The sequence below is a fragment of the Hyla sarda genome, chromosome 5, assembly GCF_029499605.1.
Source record: "Hyla sarda isolate aHylSar1 chromosome 5, aHylSar1.hap1, whole genome shotgun sequence".
NCBI lineage: Eukaryota > Metazoa > Chordata > Amphibia > Anura > Hylidae > Hyla > Hyla sarda.
The window spans coordinates 177,529,579-177,551,668 of NC_079193.1; the positions used below are offsets into that span (position 1 = coordinate 177,529,579).

Consider the following 22,090-nt stretch of genomic DNA (forward strand, 5'->3'; position numbering starts at 1 on the left):
AGTGGTTTTAAATGTTGGTGTTGCTGTCTTATGTATTAGTATCAATAAAGATGTGTATATTTTCTGTATGATTTCTGGTGTGCGTCTTCTATAGTGGTTACTTCTTCCTCCTTTCAGTATAGTCTCTGCTTAACCACTGACTGCACCCGCCTATGATTGTGGTGTCCATCCTGCAATTTTGTTTGCACCCAGCAAGAGGTACACTTCCGTTCTATGAAGCAGGGACAGAAGCTAAGTGCGTGTCACAGTGGGATGGTTCCGGTTGCTATCAGCTCGTGGCTAATGCAAGACATCACCGATTAGGCCGATGTCCAGCATTAACCTTTTAGACACTGGAATCAATATTGATTGCGGTGTCTAAGAGTCCTGAAAATCACTCTACAGTAACTTAGGGTGGCTGATCGGGACACCCACGACAAAATCGCAAGGTCCTGATTAGCTGTTAGGACAGAGGGAAGTCTCTTACCTGCCTCCTTGCCCAGGAAGCCATGGCAGGCTAGAGCAATGGAGCTCCAATAACACAGATCAATGCTGTGCTATGGTTCAGTGTATACAATCTAAGGATTGCATGTAATAGTCCCCTATGTCGATAAAGTTTGAATCACTCCCTTTTTCCATTTTTTTTTTAAATAACGTAAACAAAAACCATATATGGTATCCCCGCATATGTAAAATGTCTGAAGTATTAAAATATAACATTAAACTGCAAGGTCAATGGTGTATACATCTAGAATTGCGTATTTTTAGTCAGTTCATATATCACAACAAAAAATGGTATCAAAAACTATAGATCACTGCGTAAAAATTTAGCTCTTATACATCCAGTATATGGAAAAGAAATTGTCAATTGTAAACATACTAATTTTCATACAAAAAAATCATTTTTTTAAACTAGTAAAACCTATATAAAATCAGGTATCATTGTAATCATATGGACCTAAATAAAAATGGTGTAATTTAAAAAAAAAAAAAAATGCACTGTGTAAAAATTTTTGCCCCAAGCTTTACTAAATGTTTCTCTTTTTCCATTTTGCCCCTCAAATAATTTTTGGAATTTCACCAAAGATTGTGGTAAAATGAGTTATATTACAAAGTACAATTGGTGGTGCAAAAAACAAGCCCTCATATGGGTCTCTAGGTAGAAAATTGTAAAAAGAGTTCTGATTATTAGAATGCCTGATGAAGCTGCTTTCCCGCAGCGAAACACGTTGCATCTTGGGAAATAAACTACCTCGATTTTATCTGATCTCCATTCCTTTTGTATCCTGCTCCACGTGGAGCCAGCTTTCTCCTTAAAGCCAGACCGATTAAATACCTTGCCTAGCCGGAGGGCTGCGGATACACTACCTCTTGATGTGCTTACCATTGTTGTGTATGACGTTACACAACCAAATCCGGTGAGCTGCTGTCTTATTTCAGTATCTCTCTTATCACACCAAGAAGCGCTCTCCCTTTTCTCCCCTTTAGACTGATTATTAGAAGGCTAGTAGGAAAAAACTAAAAGTGAAAAAATGCACTGAACAAACATGAATGAACATAAAGTGGAGGGGATGGAATATGAAATAAGGAGAAAGGAACTTATTTCCTCCTCCCATTTTATTTACCTGGCCTGCTATAGCGAGGCTGCACCCTCCCACACAGCTGTGCTACACCATAGAACACTCGAAGGAAGTGACCTCATCAAGTGAAAGATCACTTCACCCCAGCTTTAGACACTGCTGGGAGTGAATACACTGTCAGATAGGGATCGACCGATATCGATTTTTTAGGGCCGATACCGATTATCTCCAACCTTTCAGGTCGATAGACGATAATTTATACCGATATTTCGGTATAAGTTATCGGCTATTACACCCCCCACAGATCAATGATTTAAAGCGGGCCACCACTGCCCCAATTGCCTCCCCCATCCCCGGTTTTATAATTACCTGTTCTCGGGGTCCGTGCTACTTCTGGCATCGTCCTGAGCTGTCGCTGTGCGCACTGACGTCGACATCGTGTTGAGGACATCACTCGTCATCGCGCAGCGCACAGGATGCCCTAGGAGCCAGAAGTAGTGCGGACCCCGAGAACAGGTAATTCTAAAACCGGGGATGGGGGAGGCGGGGCATTATCGGCATGGTAATTGCCGATACCGATAATGTCCAAAATCGTGATTATCGGCCGATAATGTCGGCCAAACCGATAATCGGTCGATCCCTACATGGGAGGAACTGGGCCATGCCCAAAAAAACACTGTCAAGGGAAATGCATGGGAGCTGGGCCAAACCGCCACCAAAAAACAAGGGACATGCATGGGCAAGGTAATAATCACAGCATTTTGCCAAGGGCATAAAATCAAAGTAATTGTGATTGGCAAATATTGCAATTCAGTTAGTTAATATAATTGCTATACTGTGTACAGTACTAGGCACCAGTGTACAAGAAAGATATAGTAGAGCTGGAGAGGGTTCAAAGACAGGCAACCAGGGTAATACGGGGAATGGGAGGACTACAGTACCCAGAAAGATTATTAGAATTGGGGTTATTTAGTTTAGAAAAAAGAAGGCTTAGGGGAGACCTAATAACTATGTATAAATATATCAGGGGACAGTACAGAGCTCTCTCCCATGATCCATTTATACCCAGGACTGTATCTATAACAAGGGGGCATCCTCTACGTTTACAGGAAAGAAGGTTTCTACACCAGCACAGACGGGGGTTCTTTACTGTAAGAGCAATGAGACTGGAATTCTCTGCCTGAGGAGGTGGTCATGGTGAACTCTGTAAAAGAGTTCCAAAAGGGGTCTAGATGGATTTTTAGAGAACAACATAGATGCTTATGTACACTAGATATTTAGGGACAGCATGTTGATCCAGGGATTTATTCTGATGCCATATTTGGAGTCGGGAAGGAATTTTTACCTCTAGTATGAGGGTTTTTTGCCTTCCCCTGGATCAACTCAGTAGGGACTCATTAGGGTTATAGGTTGAACTAGATGGACTCTGGTCTTTTTTCAACCTTATGAGCTATGTTACTATATATCTTGCAGCCCTAACCACATAAAATGACTTGTGTGCAGAATATTTGACAGCTCGAAAGTGACAATGTACAATTGGTAGTAACTGTAGCAATGTATTAAGGGGTACTATGACATTATACTAATCGCTAAAAGGCCTGACCTAGTTCAGCAATTACCTGAACCTCCAAGTCAGAATGTCCTAAATGCATGTTAATGAAATTTATTTATTTATTTTTTTATGTATAAAGAACGGTGAATGAGTTTAAACATTTCCTAATAGCTTCTAGTGTACTCACTTTTACACTAAGTACTAATAACTTACCTTTATACAGGATTGCCAGTCCTCTGGACTTGATGTACCACTTCTCCAAATAACATGCAAATCGCATGCTGGCCATATAGAAATATTACAATAATCCCATCTACACAGACAGTTAAAGGCTGTGGGAAGACACACGAGACTGACAGACTCCTTCATTCAGGAGGCTATGTTCACAAAGAATAAGTTCTGCATGGATTCCAAAATATGCAAACTGCATTTCATGATTCTGAATGGGAAATCCTTGCGGTTGATTAAGCAAAGTTTTTTTATGTTGATTGTACAGCGTAGAGGAAAAAGGTGTCATGACAATAGACATGGATTACGTGCTGACTAGCCTCACCAAAAATTACAGCAAAGCCTGAGGGTAAAAGGTTGTATGAACACAGTGCTTTTGGAAATTCTTCAGACCTTGTGCTAAAATTAACAAAAGTCCCCCCCCCCAAATCATCATTCTGTACTCAATGGGGTAGATTCATCAAAACTTGTGCAGGAAACAAGTTGATTAGTTGCCAATAGCAACCAATCAGATCATTCCTTTCACTTTTGAAAAGGTCTCTTAAAAATAAGACGCAATCTGATTGGTTGCTATGGGCAACTCGTCAACTTTTCCTCACCACAGGTCCTGAGGAATCTCTTGCAACACCCCAAAATGAATCATGAATGTGAAAACAGAATTTAAGACATTTCTGCAAATTTATTTAAAAGGAAAAACTAATCAGTACTTAGTTGAAGCTCCTTCCGCCGAGATTACAGCCTTCAGTCTTCTTGGGTATGATGCCACATGGCACTGGGGGATTTTCTGCCATTCTTATCTGCAGATCCTCTAAAACAGGTTGGATGGAGACTGTAGGTGGACAGACGTTTTCAGATTTCTTCAGAGATGTTCAATTGGGTTCAAGTCGAGGTAAGGTAAAGACGAGCGTAATGAGCATCACATTCACTATTAGTCACCGGTGCTAATATCTGATTCCCTTTAAACTGTCTACCATATGTAGCTTCAAGTCACGGCTACAGTTATCAGTGACCCCATACAGAAAAATAACTTTCAGCTTCTGACTGGTCATTAAATGTAAACATACTATTGGTCAGGACTAGAGATGAGCGAATTTACAGTAAATTTGATTCGTCACGAACTTCTCGGCTCGGCAGTTGATGGCTTATCCTGCATAAATTAGTTCAGCTTTCAGGTGCTCCGGTGGACTGGAAAAGGTGGATACAGTCCTAGGAGACTCTTTCCTAGGACTGTATCCACCTTTTCCAGCCTACCTGAAAGCTGAACTAATTTATGCAGGATAAGTCGTCAACTGCCGAGAAGTTTGTGACGAATTGAATTTACTGTAAATTCGCTCATCTCTAGTCAGGACCTTGCGTTACTCCAAAGTAGAGCTGGGCAGTATGACCAAAAATGTGTATCACGGTATTTTTGTAAGTTATGGCAGTTCCACGGTATTTAACAGTATTTTCCACCCCCCCCCCCCATGTGACCTGTAGGCACTGCTTCTCCCCCCCAGTTTATCAGCCCAGTGCTGCACTGTCCCCCACATCGGGGAACTAATATGTCACCCGCGAGCCGCCCCCCCCCCCAAATAATTGTACTGTACTATCCTGTGCCCGGGCTGCTAAAACAAACACAATAAACTTTAACTCACCTTCCGACATTCCCCATTACCAGCCTCACGGTCCCTCCGCTGCAGTCCTGGGGAAAGGAACGTCACAGAGCCGTCAGCCTATCACCGGTCGCAGCATTGTCCCTCCTGAGCGGATTGTCAGCATATCACAAGGCAAGTTAAAGTTTATTTTTGCAGCCAGGGCACAGCATAGTAAGTACAGCGGCTGGTGTGTGTGTGTGTGTGGGGGGGGGGGGGACAGCGCTCGCAGGCGACATATGATTTGTTCCCCGATGTGGAGGACTGCACAGTGCTGGGCTGATAATTCATTGGGGGGGGGGGGGGGGGGGGGGAGAGAAGCAGAACAGCGCCCGCCGCCCCACCACCTCACTGCTCCGGCCAGAGACCACCGCTGCCCCATTGCCTCCCCCATCCCCGGTTTTATAATTACCTGTTCCCGGGGTCCGCACTACTTCTGGCTCCTGCTGTGTCCTGTGTTACGCTGTGCGATGCGCAATGATGAGTGACGTCCTCAACGCGACATCACCGTCAGTGCGCACATTGACAGCGTAGGACGCCGCCGCCAGAGCCAGAAGTAGCGTGGACCTCGGGAACAGGCAATTATAAAACCGCCCCCCCCCCCCAATCAGGGCACTGGCAGTCTGCTGGAAGGGGTCATGCTGACCCCCGCATGGAGTGTTGGCTGACACACGCCCTTCATGTATCCCATAGAGATACATGGAAGGTGGGGGGTATTCGGTCACGGTTACCAGCAGGTGTCAGAATGGCCACTTCCAGGCCAAGTTCATGAGATTGCGGGGTTCCCAGCAGTCGGACCCCTACAATCTATCCTTTGGATAGAGGATAAGTGATCGTTCACTGCACTACTCCTTTAAATCTTGTGCTCAGCTGAATGATATAGAGGGGTCTCTAAACTGCAGACCTCCAGATTGTGCAAAACTACAACTTCCAGCAGGCCTGGACAGGGGCATGCTAGGAGATGTCCATAGTTTGTAAAGCACTAGTCTATATCAGATTACACTGCATGTTACCATGACAGACCTTGCCAGTATATCATGGCCTGGACACTGTACACACGCAGCACTGGGCTCCAGTGACCATTTGTCACCAGTAATTGGCACAGACATGAAGCCAGGTATACCGCATATCCCCTGCCATGTCCCCGCTCCTCCCGCCTTACCTTTCCGCAGCTCCCTGTCCCATACAGAGACAATGACGCGGGAATGCTTTCTATGGTGGATGAGCCATAGGGACAAGGTCTGAACGCTCTGCTGCGAGTTACTCAGCTCCGACAACTTCTTCTCCAGCGCCGCCTCAGAGAACGCAGACATGCCTACCGGCTGCAGGGGTCGCTGTCCGGGTAACGCAGCCGGGAGAGAACAGTGGCCTCCTAATGTCCCGCTCGCCCCGCGCCAGTGGGAGAGCCCCCGGGGTAGACTCGCGCCCGGCTCCAGATACGGTTACTACATCACCTAGCTAGACTACAAACGGAAGTGACGTCAGTGTTTGGGCCGCCCGGCAGTGAGCAGAAGCGACGGCTTTGCACGTGCGCTACGCTCTCCTATGGCAGATAATAAAAATGGTGCTGCCACTCAGCGGTTGGTGCGTCATATTGACTATACAACCAGTCCGGGATTGCGCAGTTTTTAGTGTGGACAGGCGCTCACTGAGAGACAGGTAGTCACGTGGATGAATAAATCAGCAGACTAAAGCTAGAACTGATGTGAATTATTGGGCCCGTTCACGTTTAACGTTTTCTAAAGAGGTTGCCCTCTGCATTGTTTTCACATTGTACATAATGGGATCCTCATGAAGAAGGACAAGAAATATATATTTACAACCCCCAGAAGAACCATGCAGCAAAACACGTGTTGGGTGGGAGGTGAGCGCTGGTCTGTGTGGGTACTTTTAGAAGAAACTTAGGAGAGAATCTTTAACCACTTAAAGGGGTAGTCCAGTGGTGAAAAACTTATCCCCTATCCTAAGGATAGGGGATAAGTTTGAGATCGCGGATGGTCCGACCGCTGGGGCCCCCTGCGATCTCTCTGTACGGGGCCCCGGCTCTCCGCCGAGATAGCGGGTGTCGACCCCCACACGAGGCGGCGGCCGACACGCCCCCTCAATACATCTCAATGGCAGAGCCGGAGATTGCCGAAGGCAGCGCTTCGGCTCTGCCATAGAGTTGTATTGAGGGGGCGTGTCGGCCGCCGCCTCGTGCGTAGGTCGACACGCCCCCTTCCCGCGGGCTGTCGGGGCTCCGTACAGGAGATCGCTGGGGGCCCCAGCGGTCGGACCCCCCGCGATCTGCAACTTATCCCATATCCTTAGGATAGGGGATAAGTTGCTCACCACTGAGTCACCACTGGACTACTCCTTTAAGGACTCAGCCCATTTTGGCCTTAAAGGGGTACTCCGGTGCTTAGATATCTTATCCCCTATCCAAAGGATAGTGGATGAGATGCCTGATCGCTGGGGACCCCCGTGATCTTGCACGTGGCACCCCGTTTATAACCAGTCCCCGGATCGTGTTCGCTCCAGGTCTGATTACTGGCGACCACAGGGCCAACGGCATGTGATGTCACACCTCCGCCCCCGTGTGACATCACGCTCCGCCCCTCAATGCAAGCCTATGGGAGGGGGAGTGACAGCAATCACGCCCCCTCCCATAGGCTTGCATTGAGGGGCAGAGCGTGACGTCACACGGGGGCGGAGGCCTGACTTCACACGCCGTCGGCCCTGTGGTCGCCGATAATCAGACCCGGTGCGAACACGCTCCGGGGACTGATTATAAATGAAGTGCCACGTGCAAGATCACGGGGGTCCCCAGCGGCGGGACTCCCGCGATCAGGCATCTTATCCCCTATCCTTTGGATAGGGGATAAGATGTTTAAGCACCGGAGAACCCCTTTAAGGACAATTTTATTTTTACGTTTTCGTTTTTTCCTCCTCTCCTTCAAAAAATCATAACTCTTTTATATTTTCATCCACAGACTAGTATGAGGGCTTTTTTTTTTGCGTGACCAGTTGTCCGTTGTAATGCCATCACTCACTTTACCATAAAATGTATGGCGCAACCAAAAAAATACTATGTGTGTAGGGAAATTAAAAAGAAAACTGCAATTTTGCAAATTTTGGAAGGTTTTGTTTTCACGCCGTACAATTTACGGTAAAAATGACATGTGTTCTTTATTCTTTGGGTCAATACGATGAAAATGATACCCATGATAACATATTTTTCTATTACTGTAGTGCTTAAAAAAAATCGCAAATTTTTTAACCAAATTAGTACATTTAAAATCCCCCTATTTTGGAGACCTATAACTTTTTCATTTTTCCGTATAAGCGGCGGTATGAGGGCTCATTTTTTGCTTCGTGATCTGTACTTTTTATGAATACCATATTTGCTTATATAAAACTTTTAATACATTTTTTACTATAAAAAATTTGAATAAAATGTTATAAAAAAAGCAGCTATTTTGGACTTTTTTTTTTTTTTTACCTTCGCCGTTCACTGTACGGTATCATTATCATTTTATTTTAATAGTTTCGATATTTACGCACGCGGCGATACCAAATATGTATAAAACATTTTTTTTACACGTTTTGGGGGTGAAATAGGGAAAATGGGACAATTTACAATCAGCTGAGTGGACGGCGGGAGGGCCCTTACCTGCCTCCTCACCATCCGATCGGTCCTCTGCTGCTCCCAGCCAGTCATGCAGGCTTGAGCAGCAGAGCACTGATAGTACTGATCCAAGCTATGCTATGGCATAGCATTGAACAGTGTATGCAATCTTCAGATTTCATGGTATTGCCCCCTATGGGGACTAAAAAAAAAAAAAAACGTTAAAGGGGTATTCCAGCTTTATACACCTTATCCCCTATCCAAAGGATAGGGGATAAGATATATGATCACAGTGGTCCTTCCGCTGGGGACCCTCGGACGTTACGCCCCCTCCCATAGACATGAATGGAGGGGGCGTGGCGTGACCTCACTAGGGGGCATGGCCATGATGTCATGTCCCCGTCTCGGAAGCAGCACCCGCCACAGAATGCCGGGGGCTGTACCGAGATCGCAGGGGTCCCCGGTGGCGAGACCCCTGCAATCATGCATATTATCCCCTATCCTTTGGATAGGGGATAAGATGTATAAAGCCGGAATACCACTTTAATAAAAGTAAATTAACCCCTTCCCTAATTAAAGTTTGAATCACCTCTCTTTTTCTATTTTTTAAATAAAATAATGTAATCAAAAATAAACATAATCATATGTGGTACCGCCAAGTGCCTAAATGTCCAAACTATTAAAATATCAAACAGTGACTCCGGTCGGTTCAATTTTGCCCCGTATCCGGTTTTGTGACCGGACCTAAAAACAACGGCATACCACTGTTTTTGGAAGTAAGTGTGACTGTGCACCAGGTCAGTCCACATTTGAACAACAGTATAACACAAAACAAGGTAGTGAGCCTTTCTCATATGTTCATTGAGCTGAAAGACAATATGACATATTGTTCAGGAGAGCACATTAACCCCTTAAGGACCATGGACGTACGCGTACGTCTAAGCATCCTGGTAGTTAAGGACCAAGGACGTAGGCATACGTCCGTGGAAATTTCTGTCCCTGCCGCGCGCCGGGCGGGGACTGGGGTGACTGCTGATATCGATCAGCGGTCACCCCGCGCAAATACCCAGGAGGGTCATCAGACCCCCCCCATGTCGAAGATCGGCGCAAATCACAAGTGAATGCACACTTGCGATTCCGGGTCATTGTGGTGAACCGGTGACCCGGAATATAAGGGGGATCGCGGTTGTCCAAGACACCCACAATCCCCCTGAAGGGATAGGAGTGAGGTGGCAGGGGTGCCACCCCTCCTATCCCTGCTATTGGTCGCATAGACACGACGACCAATAGCAGATCGGGGGCAGGGGGGATTAACTTTTGTTTTCCCCATTCTGCCCACCCACAATAGGCCGGGCAGAACGGGGAAACGACAGAGGACCGGCGCGGGAGTTGTAGTTTTGCAACAGCTGGAGGCCCACTGGTTGGAAAATACTGAGTTAGATAACAGAACCTAACTGAAGGTTTTCCAACCAGTGTGCCTCCAGCTGTTGCAAAAGTACAACTTCCAGCATACACGATCTATCAGTACATGCTGGGAGTTGTAGTTTTGAAACAGCTGGAGGTTTCCCCCCCCCCCCCCATGTGAACGTGTAGGATACATTCACACTGGCGGGTTTACAGTACGTTCCCTGCTTCAAGTTTGGGCTGCGGCAAATTTTTCGCCGCAGCGCAAACGCCTAGCGGGGAACTCACTGTAAACCTCCGCCAGTGTGAATGTACCCTAAAAACACTACACTAAACTACACTAACAAATAATAAAGGGTAAAACACTACATATACACCCCCTTACACTGTCCCCCCCCCCACTAAAAATGAAAAACGTATTGTACGGCAGTGTTTCCAAAACAGAGCCGCCAGCTGTTGCAAAACAACAACTCTCAGCATTTCTGGACAGCCACTGACTGTCCAGGCATGCTGGGAGTTTAACAACAGCTGGAGGCACCCTGTTTGGGAATCACTGGCGTAGAATACCCCTGTGTCCACCCATATGCAATCCCTAATTTAGTCCTCAAATGCGCATGGTGCTCTCTCACTTCAAAGCCCTGTCGTATTTCAAGGAAACAGTTTATGGCCACATATGGGGTATTTCCGTACTCGGGAGAAATTACACTACAAATTTTTGGGGCTTTTTCTCCTTTTACCCCTTATGAAAAGGAAACATTGGGGTCTACACCAGCCAGCATTTTTACACTAACATGCTGGTAGTGCCCTTTACTTTTTATTTTCACAAGAGGTAAAAGGAAAAAAGACCCCCAAAATTTGTAACGCAATTTCTCCTGAGTACAGAAATACCCCATATGTGGTCGTAAAATGCTCTGCGGACGCACAACAAGGCTCAGGAGTGAGAGCGCACTATGTACAGTTGAGGCCTAAATTGGTGATTTGCACAGGGGTGGCTGATTTTACAGCCGTTCTGACATAAACGCAAAAAATGAATACTGACATGTGACCCTATTTTGGAAACTACACCCCTCACGGAATGTAACAAGGGGTATAGTGAGCTTTAACACCCCACAAGTGCTTGACAAATTTTCATTAAAGGGGTATTCCGCCCCTAGACATCTTATCCCCTATCCAAAGGATAGGGGATATGATGTCAGATCGCCGCGGTCCCGCTGCTGGGGACCCCCGGGATCCCCGCTGCGGCACCACGCTATCATTACAGCACAGAGCGAGTTCGCTCTGCACATAATGATGGGCGGTACAGGGGCCGGAGCATCGTTATGTCACGGCTCCGCCCCTCGTGATGTCACGGTCCGCCCCTTTCGTCACGCCCCCTCCCATAGACTTGCATTAAGGGGACGGGCCGTGATGTCACGAGGGGCGGCGCCATGACGTCACGCTGCTCCGTCCCCCGTATCGCCCGTCATTTCGCACAGAGCGAACTCGCTCTGTGCTGTAATGATAGCGGGGTGCCGCAGCGGGGATCCCGGGGCTCCCCAGCAGTGGCACCGCGGCGATCTGACATCTTATCCCCTATCCTTTGGATAGGGGATAAGATGTCTAGGGGCGGAATACCCCTTTAAAGTTGGATGGGAAAATTAAAAAAAAAAAAGGTTTTTCACTAAAATGCTGGTGTTACCCTAAGTAAGAACATACCCCATACGTGGATGTAAAGTGCTCTGCGGGCGAACTACAATGCTCAAAAGAGAAGGAGCGCCATTGGGATTTTGAAGAGAAAATGTGTCCGGAATTGAAGGCTACATGTGTTTACAAAGCCCCCATAGTGCCAGAACAATGGACCCCCCACATGTGACCCCATTTTGGAAACTACACCCCTCATGTAATGTAATAAGGGGTACAGTGAGCATTTACGCCATACAGGTGTCTGACAGATTTTTGGAACAGTGGTCTGTGAAAATGAAAAATGCCAAAGATCTGTCAAATGCCAGTGGGGTGTAAATGCTCACTGCACCCCTTATTAAATTCTGAGAGGGGTGTAGTTTCCAAAATGGGGTCACATGTGGTGGGGGGGGTCCACTGTTCTGGCACCACGAGGGGCTTTATAAACGCACATGGCCCCTGACTTCCATTCCAAACAAATTCACTCTTCAAAAGCTCAATGGCGCTCCTCCTCTTCTGAGCATTGTAGTGCGCCAGCAGAGCCCTTGACGTCCACACATGGGGTATTTCCATACTCAGAATAAATGGGGTTACAAATTTTGGGGGTAATTTTCTCCTATTACCCCTTGTAAAAATGTAAAATTTGGGGAAAAACCAGTATTTTAGTGAAATTTTTTTTTTTCATTTACACATCCAACTTTAACAAAAAGTCGTGAAATACCTGTTAAGTGTTAAGGCTCACTGTACCCCTTGTTACGTTCCTTGAGGGGTGTAGTTTCCAAAATAGTATGCCATGTGGATATTTTTGCTGTTCTGGCACCATAGGGGCTTCCTAAATGCGACATGCCCCCCAAAAACCATTTCAGCAAAATTTGCTTTCCAAAAGCCAAATGTGACTCCTCTTCTGATCATTGTAGTTCATCCGCAGAGCATTTTACGTCCTAACATGGGGTATTTACATTAGGGATCGACCGATATCGTTTTTTTAGGGCCGATACCGATAATCGGTGCAGGTTAGGGCCGATAGCCGATAACTTATACCGATATTCTGGTATAAGTTATCGGCTATTTAACCCCCTGCGACACCGCTGCAGATCATTGATTTAAAGTGGGCGCTTTAAATCAATGATCTGCAGTGGCTTTTGCGGGGCCATAGGCCACCGCCGCCACCCGCTTCTCTCCCCCTACCTTTCAGGGTGGTCCGGGCCATCCATCCTTCCTTCCTGTAGTGTCCGGGGGCGTTCCGGGTGGAGGGTGAACCGGTCCGGGCTGTCCTTCTTCTCCAGCGGTCATCTTCTCCACTCCAGGCAGGCTCCGGCCTAGTACGCTGCATAGACGCTGCTGCGCAGTGACGCCCGTGCGCAGCGACGCACCTGGCGTCACGGCGTAGCGGCGTCTATGCAGCGTACTAGGCCGGAGCCTGCCCGGAGTGGAGAAGAAGACCGTGGGAGAAGAAGGACAGCCCGGACCTGTTCACTCTTCACCCGGAACGCCCCCGGACACTACAGGAACGATGGATGGCCCGGACCACCCCCATTACGGGTAAGTTTAATTTTTTTATTGACTCGGAGGGTGGGGGAGGGGCCCGACCGGTATAGCGGTATGGGCAAAAATCCATACCGGTATACCGCCCAGTATCACGGTGGGGGGTGCGACGCGGTGCGGTGGGTCGGGGTGCGGTGCGGCGGGTCGGGGGGTGGCGGTGGCGGTGCGGGGGGCGGGGCATTATCGGCTTATCAGCAAGGTAATTGCCGATACCGATAATGCCCAAAATCGTGATTATCAGCCGATAATATCGGCCATACCGATAATCGGTCGATCCCTAATTTCCATACTCAGAAGAGATGGGGTTACAAATTTTGGGCAGCATTTTCTCCCATTACCCTTTATAAAAATGGTAAATTTAGGTAAAAAAAAAAGTTTTACATTTACACATCCGACTTTAACGAAAAGTCGTCAAACACCTGTGGGGTATTAAGGCTCACTGGACCCCTTGTTACGTGCCTTGAGGGGTGTAGTATGCCATGTTGGGGTTTTTCTGCTGTTCTGGCACAATAGGGGCTTCCTAAATGTAACATGCCCCCCCAAAAGCCATTTCAGAAAAACTCACTCTCCAAAATCCCATTGTCGCTCCTTCCCTTCTGAGCCCTCTACTGCGCCCGCTGAACACTTGACATACACATATGAGGTATTTCCTTACTCGAGAGAAATTGGGTTACAAATTTTGAGAGAATTTTTCTCCTTTTACCCCTTGTAAAAATTCAAAAACTGGGTTTTTAAGAACATGCGAGTGTAAAAAATGAAGATTTTGAATTTTCTCCTTTACTTTGCTGCTATTCCTGCGAAACACCTAAAGGGTTAACACACTTACTGAATGTCATTTTGAATACTTTGAGGGGTGACGTTTTTATAATGGGGTCATTTGTGGGGTATTTCTAATAAGAAAGCCCTTCAAATCCACTTTAAACCTGCACTGGTCCATGAAAAATTCAGATTTTGAAAATGTTGTGAAAAATTGGAAAATTGATGCTGAACTTTGAAGCCCTCTGATATCTTCCAAAAGTAAAAACATGTCAACTTTATGATGCAGACATAAAGTAGACATATTGTATTTGTGAATCAAAATAGAATTTATTTGGAATGTCTATTTTCCTTACAAGCAGAGAGCCTCAAAGTTAGAAAAATGCAAAATTTTCTATTTTTTCATAAAATTTGGGAATTTTTCACCAAGAAATTATGCAAGTATCGACAAAATTTTACCATTAACATAAAGTAGAATATGTCACGAAAAAAAAATCTCGGAATCAGAATAAAAGGTAAAAGCATCCCAGAGTTATTAATGCTTAAATGGGCGCTCTCATTAAAACACATTTTTGCTATTGCACTCCTTATGGTAAATAAGAAATCTTTTTAATGTACTTTGTTTAAAAAAAATGACGTTTTCTATGTTTTGTTTGTGTTTAAAAAAGCTGCCACTAGGTGTCTCCCTACTTGTCCAGAGCAAATTTCCCCCCATCTTTTCACAGACTTTGGTCTCCTGCTGGCCTGGCAGAAGTCCAAACACAGGAAATGCAGTCTGGAGTGCTGAGGGGGTGTGCAGACTCATCCAATCATAGCTCCTCTCACACTTAACTGCCGTTTTCTGTTGGTTGCAGAGTAAGGGAGGAAGTTCTCCCCTGTAAGGCTTGAGATGATGTCACACCTACTGTGTAACTCCCCTTCCCAGTCTGTGAACCTGAACCTGAGGCTAAGCAGAAAATACAGAGCAATATCAAGGTAGAAAACTTAAAAATAAAGGCAGGGGGTGGTTTATCATGATGGGGGCAGTGAACTGGGAGAATTATAACATTTATCAAGTTACTGAGAGGTACTCTTTAAAGTGAAAGTGGTCAGATGTGCAAAAAACGCTCTGGTCCTACAGTGAAAAATGGCCTGGTCCTTAAGGGGTTAAAGGGGTACTCCTGTGTAAATAATTTTTTTTTTTTATCAACTGGTGCCAGAAAGTTAAACCGATTTGTAAATTACTTATATTTAAAAATCTTAATATTTCCAGTACTTATTAGCTGCTGTATGCTCCAGAGGAAGTGGTATAATTCTTTTCTGTGTGATCACAGTGCCACTGCCACCTCTGTCCTTGTGAGGAACTGTCCAGAGTAGGAACAAATCCCCATAGCAAACCTCTCCTGCTCTGGACAGTTCCTGACATGGACAGAGGTGTCAGCAGAGAGCACTGTGGTCAGCCAGAAAATAACTATACAACTTCCTGTGGAGCATACAGCAGCTGATAAGTGCTGGAAGGATTACAATTTTTAAATATTAAGTAATTTACAAATCTGTTTAACTTTTTGGCACCAGTTCATGGCGTGGCTATAGGAGGAGATAAGATGAACCTAGTGATACAGTCATATCCCCATTGCACCAGTGAGCTCATTTGCATATTGACAACAAATAAAAATACAAATTCTGGAATAGGTCTGCAGGGAAAGTCAGGTAAGTGGATAAAAGGATGAAAAGAGAAATAGTTTCTTAGTAGGTTATGGGATCTGGAGCTATTTAAAATGTTTCAGCGTTGGGGAAGCAATAATTGTGAGGGTCAAATAAAATTTTTTGTTTAAATAAGTTGATTTGTGCAGACAGAAAGCAAAAAGAGTAGAGAGTATGTTTAAGTTTAGTATGTTTAAGTTTTTGCAGTTCCAGTAAATAGGTACACACACCAGTTTTGCTTAGTCCCTTAAAGGGGTACCCCACTGGAAAACATTATTTTTTTTTTTTATTAACTGGTGCCAGAAAATTAAATAGATTTGTAAATGACTTCTGTTTAAAAATCTTAATCCTTCCAGTACTTATCAGCTGCTATATGCTCCACAGGAAGTTATTTTCTTTTTGAATTTCCTTTCTGTCTGACCATAGTGCTCTCTACTGACACCTCTGTCCATTTTAGGAACTGTCTGGAGCAGGAGTGGTTTGCTATGGGGATTTTCTCCTACTCTGGACAGTTCCTAAAATGGACAGAGGTGTTAGCAGAGAGTACTGTGGTCAGGCAGAAATGAAAATCAAAAAGAAAAGAACTTTCTTTGGAGTATATAGCACCTGATAAGTACTGGAAGGATTAAGATGGAGCATACAACAGCTGATAAGTACTGGTAGGGTTAAGCTTTTTAAATAGAAGTAATTTACATATCTAGCAAAGTAGAAGAGTAGTCAGCTCACCCGGCCACCGCACGGCAACAAAATCCTCCAAGGATACTTAGAAAGCAGGTAGATGCCAGCGATTAAGAAACTTCACCTTTATTAGAACCACGTAAAATCATCGACATGGAGAGACTTCAATAAGACAAACATTTAAAATTCCAGGAATCAGCGCCAAGCATGACGCGTTTCAGGTCATGTGACCTTTCATCAGATGCATGGTGGGAAGCAGAGGGGTGGGGGAATATATCCCAACCTTCTAATGGAACAGGTGAGTAAAACTTCTATCCTATGACAAGGGATTAACCCTGTCCGTTCCAAAAGTTAAGGCACCCTTGTGCTAAACATAACAGGTATAAAGTCATAAATTATTAAGCACTTATAACATAGTTATAAACTAAATGCAAACTCATATATATGAAACCTGTATATTATATTTAAGGAGACACAAAATGTACATTGGGAGGAAAAGGGTTGCAAAAAACACTAATAAATAGTGAAACAATAATGTGTATAAAATATCACATGGCAACCTAAAACTAATAATGAAGGATGACGTCTGATTTAAAATTTAACCCATGCGGTTGAAATGTACGTAAAGAGTAAATCCAAAAGATTTCCCTATTACGTAATGATTTGATGCAGTCTCCACCACTGTCATGTGAACGAATTATTTCGATACCCGAAAACGAAAAATGAGCTACATTGCCATCATGGACATTTTGAAAGTGTTTAGAAACATTTGATGCGTTAGTGTAAGAACTGCTGCCAATGGCTCTAAGATGTTCTTGGATGTGTTTTTTTCAAGGTTCTTTTAGTGCTGCCGACAAAAGAGACATTACAGCTATTACAATCTATTTTGTAATTTACGTGAGTGGATTCGCAATTAATAAATCGGTACAGAATTCGAATCAGGAATTGAAATCGTACAAGTCTTGGAAGCATGCACACACACAACGCATCTAGGTAAACCGCATTTGAAAAACCCATTTGTTTTAATCCATGAACGAGAACTAACAGCAGAAGCAAGTGGCAAGGCACTCGGAGATAAAAGATTACCTAAATTAGGGGCCCGTCTGCTCGAAAAATTGATGCCATTTTATAAATATTTATTAAGGATGGTATCCTGACATAAAATAGGTAAAAATTTATTGATAATAGATTTAATACTGTTAAATTCTAGACTGTAAGTAGTTGTAAAGGTGGGCTTCAATACCATATTCGAAAATGTTTGATAAGGTTAGAGATAGACTATCTCTAGATTTTTGTAAAACTTTACGTTTGGCTCTGTTTAGACATCAGGACTGGTAACCTCTCTGACCCAGATGATGAAAAATATTATCTGATTCAATTTGAAAAGATTCGTCTGTGGAACAATTTCTGCGGGCACGAGTCAGCTCTCCCACCGGAACGGCTAAAACCGTATGTTTTGGGTGGCATGACTCTGCGCGCAGAATGGTGTTGCCTGCAGTCGATCTTCTGTATGTGGAAGTGTGAACACGTCCCTGTCTGCTGTCAAGTAAAATATCCAAAAATGGAGTGACGGATCTGTGCCAAGTTGATGTAAAAAATAAATTATGAGGGTTATTGTTAACATAGTCAACAAAACAGGAAGCATTATGCTCCGAGGACGACCAAATTATGATGACATCGTCAACGTATCTTCCGTACCAAACAATGTTGGAAAAGAAGGGGTTGATGTCAGAAAATATATATTGCATCTCCCACCAGTGGACAAAAATATTTGCCACTGAAGGGGAGGATTTGGCCCCCATTGAGGCACCAGTCCTCTGAACATAATACTGATCCTGAAATTTGAAAAAATTATGAGTTAATATATAATTCAACGCCTCAAGAACAAACTGGCACAGGTCCTCACTGTAAGTGGAAAAATTGTAAATGATATCCGACACTGCTAGAAGTGAAAGTGAATGAGGGAGAGAAGAATACAAGGATTCGATGTCCATAGTAAGCCACGAATAAGAAGTATGCCATTCAATTTGATTCATTATCGAAAGTAAGTGTTGAGAATCTTTAATGTGGCTTGGACACATAGAGACAAGAGGTTGGAGAAGTGAGTCTACCCATTCGCAAAGGGGTTCATTAAGGGAACCAATACCTGCCACTATGGGTCTCTTAGGAGGCGGGAATTGGCCCTTATGAATCTTCGGTAAAGAGTGAAATATTGGAGTAATGGGATTAGAAACCCATATGTAATCAAACTCTTTTTGTGATAGTACCCCTGATGATAAACCATATCTAAGTAGCGATTCCAATTTAGAAGAAAACAAAGTGGTGGGATTATATGTGATTGGTGTATATGTGACCTCATCATTTAAAATGCGCTTATTAAGCATACAATAAAGATCAACATCCATACATATAACAGCCCCCCCCCCTTGTCAGCTGATCGAATAACTCAATTATTGTTATCTGGAAGGATTAAGATGGAGCATACAACAGCTGATAAGTACTGGTAGGGTTAAGCTTTTTAAATAGAAGTAATTTACATATCTGTTTAACTTTCTGGCACCAATTGATAAAAAAAAATGTTTTTTCAGTGGAGTACCCCTTTAAGGACGAAGGGGAGTATGGGTACGCCCTTGTGTCCTGGTACGCCCTGGTCTTGTTGCTATCGACAGCAGGTGGGTCCCCACTGCTATCAGCAGCCATTACCCAGGGTTAATGCCTGGCACCACCGATTAGCCTGATGCCGCAGCATTAATCCTTTAAACGCTGCAATCAAAATTGATTGCAGCATCTAAAATGAAAGTAAAACAATCCCAGCAGCTCAGCAAGATCACAATGTCCTGTTCATCTGAAAGGATGGCGGGAGGGCCCTTACCCTTTAAAAGGGAAGGGGGGAAAATAAAAGTGCAAAAAGGGGTTAACAGTCTCTTCTGGAGATGATTTATTTTGCACTTTTGCACTTCTTGCACTTCTCTTCTGGTTGAATTCTGGTATATGTCTGCTTAATACACTTATAAGCTGCACTTTTAGAAGCTGCACTGAACTGTATATTTTATTAATACTATTTAAACCCTTCATAATTATTAATTGTTAAATAACAAAGCAGAGACAGTTTAATGCACTTCTTAGCATCTTTAATTAAGATTATTTCATTTCTCATTATCATTTCTACTAATGCTATTACTTCTTCACAGTCTTTGCAGTATTAGTCTATTTACCTGCATTCGTATTGCTTCTGCTACACACAACCATCTAGTGGTATCACAATAGCATATGAGATATAATATAATGTCTATGAATTGTTCTTATCCTGTCATACAGCACCATCTAGTGGCTGCATAATATATTACACCAATATGCTTTTCTCTACTAGTGCCTATGTGGGGTGTGATTTGGACCATCTATGTAACGAGTTGTAAAACTTTTAGTCTCAGGCTCTCAGACGAAGAGCTAAAGTTACAGTGCCTTGCATTTTGTCATGGTATAACCACACATTTATTTCTTTGCAGTTTTATTTAATGGACTATCACAAATTAGTCCATCATTTGGAAGTGGGGAAAACAGTACATTGATTTAAAAGTTATTAAAAAAATATATATCTGTGTATATTTATTGGTCCCCTTTATTGTGAAACCCCAACAAAGATCTAGTGCAAACAAATGCCTTCACAAGTGACAAAATTAGTAAAGAGAGTCCAGCTGTCTGCAATTTAATTTCATTACATACACCTGTTCTGTAAAGGTGAGTTTGAGTTTGTTAGTGAGCATTACTGAACAAACAGCAGCATGAAGACCAAAGAGCTCAGCAGTACAAGCAGGGTTAGGATATATAAAATATCCCAGGATTTGAGCATCTAAAAGACCCCACTAAAAACCCATCATTAGAAAATGAAAAGATATGGAACAACCTCAAATCTAACAAAACAAGTCCGTCCACCCAAAAGGAGAAACTCAGAAAGGCAACCAAGAGGCCTATGGTAACTATGAAGAAGCTACAAAGATCAACAGCTGAGGGAGAGAATTTGTCCCCAGGACAACTATTAGTTGTGTACTCCACAAATATGGCCTTTATGGAAAAATGGCAAGAAGAAAGTAGTTGTTAAAAGTGAGCCACAAGAAATCCTGTTTGGAGTTTACCACAAGCCATGTGAGAGACACAACAAACATCTGGAACAAGGTGAGAGACCAACATTTTACTTTTTGGCCTGAGTGCAAAATGCTATGTGTGGCAGAAACCCAACACTACCCATCACCCTGAGCAACCACTGAGAAACATAGTAGTGCCTCTCTTCAGCAGGTACAGGTAAATTGGTAAGAATTGATGGAAAGATGGGTGAAGCCAAATACAGGGCAATCCTTGAAGAAAATCTGATTTGCATTCTGCAAATGTCTAGGCATAAAAAGATCACTCTGAACTGTCCATTCATATATTTGTACATTGTGATCAAATCGCCAAACTTAATAATTCCAAGTTTGATAACCTGTCTTGCGTATGTATCATTGTCATCATTGTTACCTCCACTACAAGCCTGTACAAAAGGTTAGTGCAGTGATATTGATGACAGATTCCCTTTAAACTAAGGTATGTCCTGTAATTAGTGTCACAGGTGTCTCCGAACATTTAGAGGGTGAAAAGTTGTCACTGTGCTGTTTGGTATCATGGTGTGTACCACATTGAACATGGACCACAGAAAACCAAGGAGAGATTTTAGACAGGCATGGTAAAAGTAAAGGCTATAAGGCCTTCCCCAAGCAACTTGATGTTCCTGTGACTACAGTTACAAATATTATTTAGAAGTTTAAGGACCACAAAACTGTAGCCAACCTTCCCTGGACATGGCCGCAAAAGGAAAATTGATTACGAATCGAAAAGAGAGATAATACAAATGGTCAGGACAACTTCCAAAGACATTAAAAGGTGTTATCCACCATAAGGGGATTTTAGTACGTACCTGGCAGACAGTAATGGACATGCTTAGGAAGGATCTGCACTTGTCTTGGGGCTAAATGGCTATGTTGTGAGATTACCATAACATTGTGGCTAGCTTTTTGTGAACTGGTATTTCCTGCTTGAGTTTTCTTTTTTTTTACTGCAAATCCCATAATTCCATTTCCCTCCCTCCCACACATCAGCCACCCCACCCATTGAAACATAAATGAGCTGCATCCATTCTAAAGACCTGTGGTTTTCAATCAGGGTGCATAAAGCTGTTGCATTAGTTGTAGATTGTTCCTTCCCATTGAAGCAGACAGGCTCCCTGTCATCAGCTGACTAGTGAGTCAGGTCTCGGCTGAAAACCGTCACACACAGGTACAGACACTATATATTATGAACTACACTAACTTTACAGCCCCTGTAGCATAGTCAAATAAAAATAATTCCTGGAATACCCCTTTAAAGGTAAACTCCAAGGTCAAAGTACATCAGTGTCAGATTCCACCATCTGTCGCTGTTTCAGCCAAAGTGGATTTAATGAAAGATGTCCAAGGAGGACAACGCCATTGTAAGAAAATCATAAAAAAGTGATATAGGAAATTTCCAAAATGCATATTAAAAAGCCACAAAACTGGGAAATTGTTCTTAGAACAGAGGAAACAAAACTGGAGCTTTTTGGCAATTTACAACAGCTTTATGCTCCCAGACGCAAAAATGAAAGATACAAAGAAAAGAAAACTGTACCTACTGTGAAGCCTGGTTGTGGCTTGCATATGTTTTTAGGCTGCTTTAATGCATCTGGCACAGGGTGTCTTGAGTCTGTACAGGGCACAATAAAATATCAAGACTATCAAAG

The 22,090-nt window shown here is 43.7% G+C and overlaps 1 protein-coding gene across 4 annotated transcripts in view; it reads right to left on the minus strand.

The window, feature by feature from the left end:
- Positions 1–6,576, minus strand: part of RPRD1A (regulation of nuclear pre-mRNA domain containing 1A) — a 90,702-nt gene extending 84,126 nt beyond the window's left edge. The window contains exon 1 of one of the 4 annotated variants that reach the window (XM_056520811.1): positions 6,133–6,561. In XM_056520811.1, the coding sequence (XP_056376786.1) occupies positions 6,133–6,283 (151 nt within the window). In that variant the 5' untranslated portion in view covers positions 6,284–6,561. Of the gene's footprint in view, positions 1–6,132 lie in introns of all 4 variants that reach the window. The other 3 variants (XM_056520812.1, XM_056520813.1, XM_056520814.1) reach the window with 3 other exon arrangements.
- Between the last annotated feature and the right edge of the window lie 15,514 nt (positions 6,577–22,090).